Source organism: Caenorhabditis elegans, chromosome I, assembly GCF_000002985.6.
Source record: "Caenorhabditis elegans chromosome I".
In the NCBI taxonomy this organism is placed as follows: Eukaryota; Metazoa; Nematoda; class Chromadorea; order Rhabditida; family Rhabditidae; genus Caenorhabditis; species Caenorhabditis elegans.
Window position 1 is genome coordinate 896,572 of NC_003279.8, and position 14,672 is coordinate 911,243.

Here is a 14,672-nt window from a genome sequence, read left to right on the forward strand (position 1 = left end):
TCAGCGAAAAATTCTCATTTTTCCGGAAAAAATGCTAAAAATCTTGAATTTTAGTGCATTTTTCCAGAAAAAATGCTAAAAATCTCAATTTTTAGTGCATTTTCCCGGAAAAATGCTAAAAATCTTAAATTTTAGAGCATTTTCCAGAAAAAATGCTTAAAATCTTGAATTTCAGAGCATTCTTAATGAAAAATGCTAAAAATCTTAAATTTTAGAGCATTTTTCTCGAAAAAATGCTTAAAATCTTGAATTTCAGAGCATTTTTTTCGGAAAAATGCTAAAAATCTCAATTTTTAGTGCATTTTTCTGAAAAAATACTAAAAATCTTGAATTTTTAGAGCATTTTCGCTGAAAAATAATAAAAATTTTAAATTTTAGAGCATTTTTCCGAAAAAAAAAACGCTAAAAATCTTGTAATAACTGACAAATTTCGAATTTTGAGTAAAATGGCATGTTTTTTGAGGTTTTTCCTTGAAATTTGACGTTTTTCACCTAAAAATTCGACAAAAATGAGCATTTCTGAGCTCTTATATTGCAAAAATTGACAAAAATCGTCAATTTTTCAATAAAAATTGCCCAAAAACCTTAAAATATTCTGAAAAAAGCCGAAAAAACCCCATTTTTTAGCCATTTTCTACAGAATTTTACATTTTTCTCAACTTTCTTCACCTAAAATCGCCGATATTATTCACATAAAATTCCCTTTTTTTTCAGCGCAATGGGGTGTATTATGAGCCAGGAGGATGAAGCAGCGAAACGAAGATCCAAGAAGATTGATCGATTGGTAAAAATTGGGGATTTTTCGTTGAAAAAACTCGATTTTTTGTGAAAAAATATAGAAAAATCATCAAAACTGCTTCAAAAACCGAAAAATTTCACTAAAAACTAGAATTTTTGCTCGAAAACCTCAAAAAATCGCAAAATTTGCAGTGAAAACTAGATTTTTATTTTTAAAAAATTCAAAAAGTTCATAAAAATCAATAAAAAAATCGGATTTTTTTTCTTAAAAAATCTGGAAAACTGTCTAAAAATCTACTCAAAATCAGTTTTTTTTGTAGAAAATCTGAAAAATAGTCTAAAAAATTAATAAAAATCGATTTTTTGGGAGAAAATTTGAAAAATTACGAAAAAAATCAATAAAAAATCGGTTTTTTGGGAAAAACCCTGAAAAATTGTCTAAAAATCTATAAAAAATTGGATTTTTTAAATAGAAAATCTGAAAAACTGCCAAAAAATCAACAAAAAATCGATTTTTGTGTGAGAAAACCTGAAAAATTATCAAAAAATTGGTTTTTATCTAGAAAATCTGAAAAATTACCTAAAAAGCAATAAAAAATCGGTTTTTTTTCTGGAAAAACTGTAAAATAGCCTAAAAATCAATTTAAAAAAAGTTTTTTTTTTTGTAGAAAACCTGAAAAATTATCAATAAAAACCACGAAAAACAGTTTTTCGCTTATAAAAAGTCCAAAAATCCCAAAATTTGCATTAAAAACTAGATTTTTATTTCAAAAAAATTCAAAAATTGCCTGAAAATCAATAAAATTGTTGTTTTTTTTTGGAAAAAAAAACCCTGAAAAATTGGCTAAAAATCCCAAATTTTTTTGCAGCTCAAAGAAGACGGCGAGAACTCAATGCGAACCATCAAGCTTCTGCTCCTGGGAGCCGGCGAGTCTGGAAAATCGACGATTTTAAAGCAGATGCGTATCATTCACGACGTCGGATATACGACTGAAGAGAGAAAAGTGTTCAGAGGCGTCGTTTATGGAAATATTATTTTGGTCAGTGCTCCGATGCACTGAAAAATGACAGGAAATTGGCAATTTTGACCAAAATTCGTGGATTTTAACCAAAAAATCCGTTAATTTTAATCAAAAATCGGCTAATTTTAGCCAAAAAATTCGCTATTTTAACCAAAAAATCCGTTGATTTTAGTCAAAAAATTCGCTATTTTTAGCCAAAAAATCGCTATTTTTAGCCAAAAAATCCGTTAATTTTAGCCAAAAATTTCGCTATTTTTAGCCAAAAAATCCGTTAATTTTAGGCAAAAAATCCGTTAATTTTAGTCAAAAAATCCGCTATTTTAACCAAAAAATCCGCTATTTTAACCAAAAAATCCGTTAATTTTAGCCAAAAAATTCGCTATTTTTAGCCAAAAAATCCGTTAATTTTAGCCAAAAAATTCGCTATTTTTAGCCAAAAAATCCGTTAATTTTAGCCAAAAAATTCGCTATTTTTAGCCAAAAAATCCGTTAATTTTAGCCAAAAAATTCGCTATTTTTAGCCAAAAAATTCGCTATTTTTAGCCAAAAAATCCGTTAATTTTAGCCAAAAAATTCGCTATTTTTAGCCAAAAAATTCACCAATTTTCGTTTAAGATTCTCCAATTTTTGACAAAAAAATTCACCGAATTTGCTCAAAATTCTCCCTTTTTTGGCTAAAAAATGCATAAATTACACAATTAAACCAAAAATTACCCAATTTCGCCCAAAAACTCTAATTTTTACCAAAAATTCTCCTATTTTTTGTTGAAAATTCACCAATTTTTTTGCCAAATTTTAACAGAAAAATCTATAAAATATCAGGCGAAAATAACCTAATTTTGGTCAAAAATTCACCGATTTTTGTTCAAAATTCTTCAATTTTACCCAATATCCACCAAATTTTAACCAAAAAAGTCTAAAAAATTATTCAAAAAATCCCTAATTTTGGCCCAAAATTCTCCATTTTTACTCAAAAATTCTCTCTTTTTAACCAAAAAATCTAGAATATTAGGTGAAAAATGCCTAATTTTGGCTAAAAATTCACCGATTTTTGACAAAAAAAACCTCCAATTTCAGCTTAAAACTCTCTGATTTTTACCAAAAAAATCTAAAATATTAGGCGAAAAATCACTAATTTCGGCTAAAAAATCACCAATTTTTGACAAAAGAAACTCCAATTCCAACAAAAAATTCACAAAATTTACTCAAAAATTGTCTGTTTTTCACAAAAAAAAAACCTACAATATTAGGAGAAAATTCACAAATTTTGGCCAAAAAATCCCTAATTTTGGCCGAAAAATTTGCCAATTTTGTTCAAAATTCTCCAATTTTCGACTAAAAAAACCTGCCATATTCAGCAAAAAGTTCACCAAATTTACTCAAAAATTCAAAAAAAATCTAGAATATTAGGCGAAAAATCCCTAATTTTGTCCAAAAATTCACCGATTTTTGACAAAAAAAACTCTAATTTCAGCAGAAACTTCACCAAATCATAGCCAAAAATTCACTGTTTTTTACCAAAAAAATAGAATATTAAGAGAAAATCCCTAAATTTGTCCAAAAAATTAAACAAATTATAGCCAAAAATGCTCTGTTTTTTACCAAAAATTCTAGAATATTAGGTAAAAAATCCCTAATTTTTCCCAAAAAATTCACCGAATTTACTCCAAAATGCTCTGTTTTTGACAAAAAAAAACTCTAATTCCAGCACAAAATTTACCAAATTATAGCCAAAAATGCTCTTTTTTTTCCAAAAAAAATCTAAAATATTAGGCGAAAAATCCCTAATTTTGTCCAAAAATTCACCGATTTTTGACAAAAAAAACTCTAATTTCAGCAGAAACTTCACCAAATCATAGCCAAAAATTCACTGTTTTTTACCAAAAAAATAGAATATTAAGAGAAAATCCCTAAATTTGTCCAAAAAATTAAACAAATTATAGCCAAAAATGCTCTGTTTTTTACCAAAAATTCTAGAATATTAGGTAAAAAATCCCTAATTTTTCCCAAAAAATTCACCGAATTTACTCCAAAATGCTCTGTTTTTGACAAAAAAAAACTCTAATTCCAGCACAAAATTTACCAAATTATAGCCAAAAATGCTCTTTTTTTTCCAAAAAAAATCTAAAATATTAGGCGAAAAATCCCTAATTTTGGCCAAAAAAATTACACCAATTTTCCCCAATTTCAGCTTAAAATGTTCAATTTCTAACCAAAAAACCCCCAAATTTTAACCCAAAAATTCCCTCGAATTTCACCCCAAAACCGTCCAATTTTCCAGTCTCTCAACGCCATCATCCACGCTATGGAGCAGTTAAAAATCAGCTTCACCACACTCGATCACGAATCAGATGCCCGAAAGCTTCTAATGTTCAGCACAACAGGCGAAGAGGATGAGCTGCCCGAAGAGCTCGTCGTGCTCATGAAGAGTGTTTGGTCCGATTCGGGAATTCAGAAAGCGCTCGAAAGGTGGCGAAATTTCGCTGAAAATTGAGAAAATTCGAGGGATTTTCGCTGAAAATCGAGAAATTTCGGTGGAAATTAGCTTATTTCCATGAAAAAATCGTTAAAATCCCAGAAAATTGCGATTTTGGACTATTTTTGAGCATTTTTCGCGTTTTTTCCATGAAAAATTCAATGAAATCGATTTTTTAGGTCATATTCGCTGAAAATTACCGCTTTTTTCGATGAAAAATTCGTTGATATTCGTTGAAAATTATCTATTAGAGCTAATTAAAATTTAAAATTCCAAAAAAAAAAATATTTTAAAATAATCAATCGAATTATTTTTTGCTCACACTTTCAAAAACCGCTAAAAATTCTAAAAAAAAAATTTTGGAGCCCCTTTTCCGCTAGAAAATAGCTTTTTTTCCCTCAAAATCCGGGAAAATTCAGAAATATTTAATTTTTTGGCTATTTCTGACTCTTATTCCCACACAAAAATAGTTTTACCAAAAAAAAACAATTTTTGTCAAAAATTCGAAAAAAAAATTTCTGGGAAATATTTTTAAATGACTCTAAATTTTCCCCTGTACCCGAATATCGATGTGAAAAAATTCAGAAAAATTTTCCGCGATTTTATATGATTTTTTGAAAATTGGACAAATTTCAGTTTTCCCCCCTAATTCCTATTTGAGTTACCGCCAATTTGATTTGTTCGATGGACTTGCACATTTTTGAATTAATCTATTTTATTTTTTGTTGTTTTTTCCACCGATTTTTAATGTTTTCGGTGTATTTTTGCTTGAATTTTAGGGGAAAAGTCAAAATAAATGCAATTTTCGATTAAAAAGCACGCTGACCGGCGTAAAAATGAAAAAGTAACGATTTTAAACGATTTCAAACCTGAATTAATTAATTTCACTGATTTACGCCTGTACGCGTGCGTAGATCAGTGAAATTAATTAATTTAGGTTCGAAATCGTTTAAAAGCGTTACTTTTTCATTTTTACGCCTGTAAGCGTGCTTTTTAATCAGAAATTTGCAATTATTTTGACTTTTTCTCTAAAATTCAAGCAAAAATACACCGAAAACATCAAAAATCGGTGGAAAATAACAAAAAATAAAATAAATAAATTTAAAATTGTGCAAGCGCGCTCCATCGAACAAATCCAATTGGCGGTAATTCAAATAGGAATTAGGCAAAAACTGAGATTTTTGAGGCACCACGTTTTGAAGATCTGTTCAAAAAGAAGATCTACGTTTTCAGGATCTGGCACCGTGCCAACTGCGGTTTTCTCGATGAAAAACGTAACAACGATGCTCCGATGTTACGCGTCGCGTGTTGTTTTGCGTTCAGAAAGATATTTTTTGAAATTTTCTTCTTGAAGAAACGCTTAACGACACGCAACGCGTAACATCGGAGCATCGTTGTTACGTTTTTCATCGAGAAAACCGCAGTTGGCACGGTGTCAGATCCTGAAAACGTAGATCTTCTTTTCGTAGATTTTCAGAATGTAGATCTTCTTTTGGTAAATCTTCTTTTCGTAGATCTTCTTTTCGTCGATCTTCAAAATGTAGATCTTCTTTTGGTAGATCTTCTTTTCGTAGATCTTCTTTTCGTAGATCTTCTTTTTCGTAGATCTTCTTTTTGAACAGATCTTCAAAACGTGGTGCCTCTGATTTTTCCAAATTTCAAAAAATCATATAAAATTTAGAAAATTTTTTTGAATTTGTTTATCAGCATATTTGGTCATTTTGGTACCATATTTTCCCCTGATTCCGAATATCAATGTGAAAAAATTCAAAAAAAAAATCCCTGATTTTATATTTAAGCTTGAAATCGCCGAATGAGATTTTTCAAATACGCGCGCACAAATAAATTCTCCTTGGAGCGCGTTTGCCTCATTTGATTTTCTCCATATTTATTTTTACTTTTTTTTCAGTTTTTCACAGCTATTTTCATTCATTTTTATTGTATTTTATAGGTTTTTTTTTTTGAAAAATAAATTTTTCCGTGTGAATTGAACATTTTATTTGCATAAAAATGAATGAAAATAGCTGAAAAACTGAATAAAGTAAAAATAAATATGGAGAAAATTAAATGAGGCAAACGTGCACCAAGGATAATTTATTTGGGCGCGTATTTGAAAAATCTCATGTAGGAGGCAAATGAAATTTAGGCGATTTCTAGCTTAAATATAATATCAGGGAAATTTTTTTTTTGATTTTTTCACATCGATATTCGAATCAGGGGAAAATTTGGAGCCACCTGTAACAAAATTTTATGAAAAAAAAAACTGTATAATTTCTAACAACTTTTTTTTTGTAGATCACGCGAATATCAGCTCAACGATTCGGCCGGCTACTATCTGAGCCAACTCGACAGAATTTGTGCTCCTAATTACATTCCCACACAGGTATTTTTCACTGGAAAATTCACAAATTTTTCCACTACTAAAAATTCAAATTTCCTTTGCAGGATGACATTCTCCGCACAAGAATCAAGACAACAGGAATCGTGGAGACGCAGTTTGTCTACAAAGATCGCCTATTTTTGTAGGGGGAAAATTAATTTTAAAAAATTGAAAAAATCGTCGCCGAAATTCAGGGTTTTCGACGTTGGCGGACAGCGATCCGAACGAAAAAAGTGGATTCATTGCTTCGAAGACGTGACGGCACTCATTTTCTGCGTTGCACTGTCAGAATATGATATGGTTCTTGTCGAAGATTGTCAGACGGTGCGATTTTCGAGTTTTTTGCTTTTTTTTCGTTTTTTTCCCAAGTTTAGGGTTTTTCGGTGAAAATCTCGGTTTTCTTGGTTAAAATGGTTTTTTTTTTGGCAAAAAACGGCAAAAATTGAGGATTTTAGCGTATTTTGGCGAAAAATTGAGTTAATTACATGGAAAATTTCAGAATTTGAGTTAAAATTGTAGTTTAAGGATTTTTTAGTGATTTTCTCGATTTTTGAACCGAAAAACGTTCGAATTTCATTTATTACGCGCGACCACAAAATGCTGAGAACGCGTATTGCACAACATATTTGACGCGCAAAATATCTCGTAGCGAAAACTAAAGTAATTCTATAAATGACTACTGTAGCGCTCTTGTGTCGATTTACGGAAATCGTGTATTAATCGATAAAGTATTTTTTTTAGAAACACAAAAATGACAAAAAAAATACGAAAGAAAATTGAATTGTTTCGAAAATCGAGTCCTCCCGTAAATCGACACAGTTGCCATTAAATTAAATAAAATTAATGTTAACTGTGTCGATTTACGGGAGGACTCTCGATTTTCGAAACAATTCAATTTTCTTTCGTTTTTTTTTGTCATTTTTGTGTTTCTAAAAAAAATACTTTATCGATTAATACACGATTTCCGTAAATCGACCCACAAGAGCTACAGTAGTCATTTTCAGAACTACTGTAGTTTTCGCTACGAGATATAATTGCGCATCAAATATGTTGTGCATGACGGATTCTCAGCATTTTGTGGTCGCGCGTAATGAAAAGCGAAAAAATCGATATTTTCTGATTTTTGCGCCGAATTTTGTTAATTTTTCTTTTTTTTTTTTCTGCGAAAACCACATTTTCCTGACTAAATTCAGGTTCAGCCATTTTTTTTCGCAAAAATCGACGAAAATTGAGAATTTTAGCGTACTTTTAATTTTTTTAAATTTTTTTCGCTCTGAAAATTATGAAAAAATCAAAATTTTCTCGATTTTTGAACCGAAAAACGTTCAAATTTCATTTAAAAATCGAAAAAATCGGGAAAAAATTTTCCGATTTTTGCACCGATGATTTTCGCTAATTTTTCACCACATTTTTTGCGTTTCAGAATCGAATGCGAGAATCGCTAAAACTGTTCGACTCGATTTGCAACAATAAATGGTTTGTCGAGACGTCGATTATTCTATTTCTCAACAAAAAAGACTTATTCGAAGAGAAAATCGTTCGATCTCCACTCACACACTGCTTTCCGGAATATACGGGCGCCAATAATTACGAAGAAGCTTCTGCGTACATTCAACAACAGTTTGAGGATATGAATAAGAGGACTACTGGAGAGAAAGTTGGTGGTTTTTTTGAATTCACTGCAACTTTTTCCTCACGAGGGACGAGGAAAAGTGGTTTCTAGGTCATGGCCGAGGGGCCGACAAGTTTCAGCGGCCATTTATCTTGCTTTGTTTTCCGCCTGTTTTCTTTCGTTTTTCATCGATTTTTTTCGTTTTTTCGTAATAAAACTGATAAATAAATATTTTTTGCAGATGCTAAAACAATTTCCAAGTAAAAAAATCATGTATTCAGTCGGCAAGCAGCGATGAAAGTGGGCATTGTAATATGATGGATTACGGGAATACAAAACCTAAACTTTTTCTGAAACATGAAACATATGATGCTTAGATGCTGAAATTACCTGATTTTCATAACGAGACCGCTGAAAAGTTTTGAGGTTTCCACAATTCAACTTTTTGTGCGAAAATCTCGACTTTTTCACCAAAAAAGTTGAATTTTGGAAACCTCAAAACTTTTCAGCGGTCTCGTTATGAAAATCAGGTAGTTTCAGCATTTAAGCAGCATATGTATCATGTTTCAGAAAAAGTTTAGGTTTTGTATTCCCGTAATCCATCATATTGCATTGCCCTTGTTTCACCGCTGCTTGCCCACTGAATGCATAATTTTTTTACTTGGAAATTGATTTAGCATCTGCAAAAAATATTTATTCATCAGTTTTATTAAGAAAAACGAAAAAAATCGATGAAAAACGAAAGAAAACAGGCGGAAAACAAAGCAAGATAAATGGCCGCTGAAACTTGTCGGCCCCTCGGCCATGGCCTAGAAACCACTTTTCCTCGTCCCTCGTGAGGAAAAAGTTGCAGTGAGAAAACTCAATTTTTGAATTTTTTTTTCATGAAAATCGGAAAATCTTCAATTTTTCCTAATCAATTCCATCTCTACAGAATCAAGAAATCTACACCCAATTCACATGTGCCACCGACACTAACAACATTCGATTCGTTTTCGATGCCGTCACCGACATTATCATTCGAGATAACCTCCGCACGTGCGGGCTCTACTAAATTTTTCCGCTAAATTTTAAATTCCGTTTTTTCCCCCCAAAATCCCCTCCCAGACATTTTCCGGTATTTATGTATTGACCACACACAACTCTTCTCTCCCGTCTCCGCTGTTCAATGCTACGGTTATTCTCTTTTTTTTTCTTTTTTTTTCCTGAAATTCCAAGGGTGTCGTTGAAAATCGAAAAATTCGAAAAATTTGGGTTTTTTAGAGGAAAAGCCAAAAATTCAATTTTTTTTTCGATTTTTATTCCGGAAAATTCGAAAAATTTCGATATTTTTTAAATTTTTTACAAAAAATTCGAAAAATTTGGATTTTTTCAGGAAAAAGCCAAAAAATTACAATTTGTGTTTAAAAAAACGAAAAAAAAAACCAATTTTTCTGATTTTAATTCCGGAAAAATCAAAAAATCTCGATTATTTTCAGAAAAATTCGAAAAATTTGGGGCTTTTTCCAAAAAAGAAATCGTAAAATTTCGATTTTGTCCAGGAAAAATCGAAAATTTAATGTTTTCTTTTTTGGCTTCTTCCGGAAAATCCAAAAATTTTGAATTTTTTGGATTTGTTTTCAGAAAAATTGGAAAAATTTGGATTTTTCAGGAAAAAGCCTAACAATTTCAAATTTTGCTTTAAAAAAACTTTAAAAAATTGATTTTTGAGGAAAAAACGAAAAATTTCGACATTTTTTGATTTTTTTTTTACCGAAAAAAAAATTGATTTTTTCCAGGAAAAAGCCAAAAATTTTCAATTTTTAAGGAAAAATTCGAACAATTTTGATTTATTGATTTTTTATTACGGAAAAATCGAAAAATTTGGGTTTTTTAGAGTGAAAAGCCAAAAGTTCAATTTATTTTTCTGGAGAAATCCAATTATTTCAATTTTTGAATTTTTTCAAGAAAAATAAAAAAATGTCGATTTTTTCCAGAAAAATCGAAATTTTTCGTTTTTGAATGAAAAAAAATTTTTCCTTCAATTTTTCCTTTAAAAAAAATAAATAAAAATGTTCGAATTTCCATGAAAAAAAGTCAAAAAAATTCAAAATTTTCCATTTTCCCTGACAAAAAAATCAAAATTTTCCGATTTTCCTAAACCAAAATCCCAAAATTTTCTGATTTTCCAATTTTCTCTGAAAAATCGAATTTTTTGCCGCACACCCCTGGTTTCACGTGGTGGTCAGGTTGTCTCATTGCGGTTTGTGATCTACAAAAAATGAGGGAATCTTTCCTCCCCCGGGAAAATCTGACGTCAGCGCACTCGTGTAACCATGCGAAATCCTCTGCTGAAAAGTCTGCGTCTCTTCTCCCGCATTTTTTGTAGATCAACGTGTAGATCAATCCAAAATGACACCTTGACACCACGTGCCTAAGCCCAAGCCTAAACCAATCCATTTTACCGGTATATCTCTACAACCTTTCACTGTCTGAAATATCGCGTCATTTTATATTATTATTATTATTGTATTCGCTTAAACGACAACAATTCCCCCATTTGATTCAAAAAGTAAACATTTCCGAACTTTTTAAAAATTTGAAAAATATTTTTAAAAAATTTTAGCGTGAAAAACTTGTCCCCCCACCCTGCCTCTCCAAAAAAAATTAATTTCGGAAGAATTCAGTCCTTGTTTTTGTAAATTGAGAACGTAATGCGCTTTTTGGTGGTTTTTGCATATTTATCGACACTTGCGTACGCGAGGTATCGATTCAGATTCCGTGAGTTTTTTACAACAAAATATCGCTAAGCAATCGCGCTCCAGCGCGAAACTTCAAAAAAAGGCCAAAATTTTGCGTCGCTTTCTATGATTTTAAGACGAAAAGCGAGGAAAAATCAATAAAAACAGCGAAAACTTTGAAATTTACGGGTTTGCCGCTTTTTTTGCGCTAGAGCGCGATTGCTCACTGAGTTCAAGCGCCCTTCTTATTTTGAAATGGAAGAGTTTGCCGAATTAGGCTATTTTGGTGCGGCCACGGCTGGGGTCAATTTACGGCGCGTTGCGTGCCGCGTCGCGGTTAGGTGGACCACGCCTTTCCCACGCGTAGACGATTGTCAATAGAGCGCCGAAAATGCAAGGCCAGAAGCCCGTATGAGTGAAGTTTTTGTTCATTTTCACTTTTTTTTCGTCGTTTTTAACGGTTTTTATGTGAAAATCAATAAAAACGGCGAAAATAATTAAAAATTTTCGATATTCCGGGTTTGGCGCTTGCTTTGCGCTAGAGCGCGATTGGTCACCGAGTTCAAACGGCGCACTCTGGCTTCCCTCTTAATTTGAAATGGAAGAGTTTGCCGAATTAGGCCATTTTGGGTCGGCGGGTAGATTTACGGCGCGTCGCGTGTCGCCTCGCGGCTCGATTTTGATTGTAAAACTAAATGTATTTGTCCGTGTGGAGTACACGCGACTTTCCCACGCGTTGTCCAGCAGGTTATTGCCAATGGAGCGCCGAAAATGCAAGGCCAGAAGCCCGCCGTATAAGTAGCCCATATGAGTGAAGTTTTTGTACATTTTCACTTTTTGTTTCGTCGTTTTTATGGTTTTTATGTGAAAATCCACAGTCTCCTCGTCATCGAAAGCGCACAAAAAACTGCTTACTGGCGCGTTTCGCGTTTTTGCTAGCGCATTTTGTGGATTTCTCCGAAATTCAGAAATTACGCGGAAAATAGGCTAGAATTCCAAAATTACAGCCCCGCCTCTTTTGATAATTATCTTCAGGATGAAGAAGATGATCGCGAAGGTGGGTGACTTGAAATATACAAGAAAAATATGATTTCTTCAGAGAAACACCATTTTTACCGTTGATTTTTTAATATCCCTACTCCTCCTTCAGTTTTTGACCAAATTTTCTCTTTTAATGGTCTTTCATTTCATTTTGTGCTAATAAACAAATGTTAAGTTCGAAATCTGCGAAAAAATTCGTTTCAACGCTAAAAAACGACGAAGTTTATTTTTCAACACTAAAAAGATTCACTCCCTCCCCCGGCTGTGCCAATGTGCAAGTGCGCCCCAGCCCAATTCGACGCCGAGGAGACTGTGAAATCATTAAAAACAGTGAAAATAACGGAAAATTTCTGAAATTCCGGGTTTGCCGTTTTTTTTTGCGCTGGAGCGCGATTGCTCACCGATTTCAAATAGCGCACGCGCTTCTGGTTTCCCCCATAAATTGAAATGGAAGAGTTTTCGCCGAACTAGGTCATTTTGGCGCGGCCACGACCGGGGTAGATTTACGGCGCGCTACGTGTCGCGTCGCGGATCGATTTTAGTTGTAAAACTAAATGTAGTTGTCCGTGTGGAGTACACGACTCTCCCGTCCGGCAGGCGATTGCCAATGGAGCGCGAAAATGCGAGGCCAGAAGCCCGTGCATTTTTTTGCGGGTCCCGCCACGACATTTACCCTTTCAGACACGTGTATCAAAGAGGACCAGGCGATTTTGGAGAAGGAAAATGTGAACTCGCCACGCCAATTTCTTTTTATCGATGACGGACAATCGCCAAAGTGGAGGGAAAATGATCTCGAAGGAAAAGGAATTCTTATGAGCTTCGGAAATCGATTGAAGAATCTGACAAACGGATATGAGACTGTGAGACTTTTTTTACGGGTCTCGACGCGATTTCCCACGGATTTCGGGCTTCCCTCATAAATTGAAATGGAAGAGTTTTTGCCGAACTAGGCCCCGGCCATATCTGGGGTAGATTTACGGCGCGTTGCGTGTCGCGTCGCGGCTCGATTTTAGTTGTAAAACTGAATGTATTTGTCCGTGTGGAGTACACGGGCGATTGCCAATGGAGCGCGAAAAATTCAATTTGTGTCTCGTAACGATTTTATCGATTCTTTTTCAGGGTGCCGAACAAGCTCTGCGTGTCCTTGAATTCAACAATACGGAACACTTTCTTGTGATCAATTTTTGGATGAGAAGCTACTATTTCATGAAAAACGGTGATAAATATCAGCTGTCATACACCGGAACCACCATCAAACCCGATTTGAATCACTTTATTCGGTTAGCAGGCTTGGAGATGCAATATCGCTCCATCGCAACCATTTTTTCAGCGTATACTTCATCTGCGCTCCAGCGAACAGTCAGAGTGCGTTGATCGTGTTTGGGGATCAGTCGAAACCGCGAGTTTTAAAGTCGAAAAAATCGAAGAGGGAAGCAGCGCTGATTGATGAGAATTCGGGGAAGAAGCTGAAAAAGTGCCAGAAAATTCGGACGAAAAGAGCGGCGGCGGTGAATAACTCGACGGAGTGGACACAGACGCTGAAGGATACTCGGAGACTTAAACAACGTAGCGAGTGAGTTTGTGCCAAACGATACTCCGATGTTCCGCTTCCGCTGAGGACACCGCGTCGTTTGATCTCTGAAAATTGCGAGAGTCAGCCTCGTGTAAGTTTACCGCAAATTTGGAGGTCAAGCAGCGAGGTCCTCATATTTTGAAATGGAAGAGCTTGCCGAATTCGGAGTCGATTTACGGCGCGTTGCGTTGCGTGTCGCGTCGCGGCTCGTGATTTTCGCATATTTATCGACACTTGCGTACGCCAGGTATCGATTCAGATTCCGTGAGTTTTTGCAACAAAAAAATCGCTGAGCAATCGCGCTCCACTGGAAAACACCCGAAAAGTTTTGAAATTCCGGGGTTGCCGCTTGTTTTGCGCGCTAGAGCGCGATTGCTCGCCGAGTTCAAACGGCGCTCTCTGGTTTCCCTCTTGTACGAGACGAGCGTCGCGGTTCGGTCCAGCAGGCGATTGTCAATGGAGCGCGAAAAACACGTGGTGTCAAAGTCTCCAATTATGGTTTGATCTTTGATAAATGCGGGAGACGAGAGACACCGACTTCTCAACTGATTTCGCATGGTTAAAAGTGTTCTGACGTCACATTTTTCTGGAAGAAAAACTCCCGCATTTTTTGTAAATCAAACCGGATTAGGACAGCCGGACACCACGTGGAAAAACAAGATGAGGGAAGCCACAGAAGCCCGTGCAGAGTCTCGGTTTTATCAGTTTTCGAGTAGTTTCGCACCACAAAAAGCGTGTGACGTCACATTTTTCCGGCCGCAAAATTCCCGCGTTTTTTGAAGATCAAACCGAAATGCATTGTTTCAGAATCTACTCTTGGGCACGTCTCTCGTTCATTCACCTCGGTTTCGGTATGGTAGTGATCGTCAACGCCATCGTTTTTTTGTTCTTTTTCAAGTATTTCAAGAAGTTCAACTCGACGGTGAAGAATGGAGATCAGAAGCAGGAATCGGATGAGACTGATGAGAAGACTGAGAAGACTGAGAAGCAGGCGAAATAGAACTTTTTAGTCTATCTGTGTTGAAATAAAGGAATTGAAAAAAAAAAAAAAAAAAATTTTTTTGCATATATGCATGTGGTGTCAGAGTGGATTATTTCGGTTTGATCTAC

The 14,672-nt window shown here is 34.4% G+C and overlaps 2 protein-coding genes and 1 non-coding gene across 5 annotated transcripts; all 3 read left to right on the forward strand.

The window, feature by feature from the left end:
* Positions 1–714: 714 nt before the first annotated feature.
* On the forward strand, positions 715–10,799 carry gpa-16 (Guanine nucleotide-binding protein alpha-16 subunit; the record flags this gene model as incomplete). Of its 3 annotated transcripts, NM_058389.4 has the most annotated exons (8): positions 715–784; positions 1,608–1,778; positions 4,042–4,229; positions 6,532–6,619; positions 6,682–6,758; positions 6,811–6,940; positions 8,040–8,273; positions 9,163–10,799. In NM_058389.4, the coding sequence occupies 8 exons, from the start codon at positions 719–721 to the stop codon at positions 9,280–9,282; spliced, it is 1,074 nt and encodes a 357-aa protein (NP_490790.1). The 3 variants fall into 3 exon arrangements, with proteins under 3 accessions (NP_490790.1, NP_001293186.1, NP_001293187.1); NM_001306257.3 differs by lacking the exons at positions 715–784; positions 1,608–1,778; positions 4,042–4,229; positions 6,532–6,619; positions 6,682–6,758 and having other exon boundaries at positions 6,914–6,940; positions 9,163–9,282; NM_001306258.3 differs by lacking the exons at positions 715–784; positions 1,608–1,778; positions 4,042–4,229; ... (1 more) ...; positions 6,682–6,758; positions 6,811–6,940 and having other exon boundaries at positions 8,046–8,273; positions 9,163–9,282.
* On the forward strand, positions 9,768–9,910 carry Y95B8A.18. The gene has a single exon (NR_101518.1). It is a non-coding gene; the product is annotated as a small nucleolar RNA Y95B8A.18 (small nucleolar RNA).
* A 77-nt stretch (positions 10,800–10,876) lies between the features above and the next one.
* On the forward strand, positions 10,877–14,618 carry Y95B8A.4 (Protein EMP46). Its single transcript, NM_058390.6, has 5 exons — positions 10,877–10,988; positions 12,671–12,849; positions 13,109–13,269; positions 13,320–13,562; positions 14,370–14,618. The coding sequence occupies exons 1-5, from the start codon at positions 10,922–10,924 to the stop codon at positions 14,560–14,562; spliced, it is 843 nt and encodes a 280-aa protein (NP_490791.3). The 5' UTR covers positions 10,877–10,921; the 3' UTR covers positions 14,563–14,618.
* The last annotated feature ends 54 nt before the right edge of the window (positions 14,619–14,672 follow it).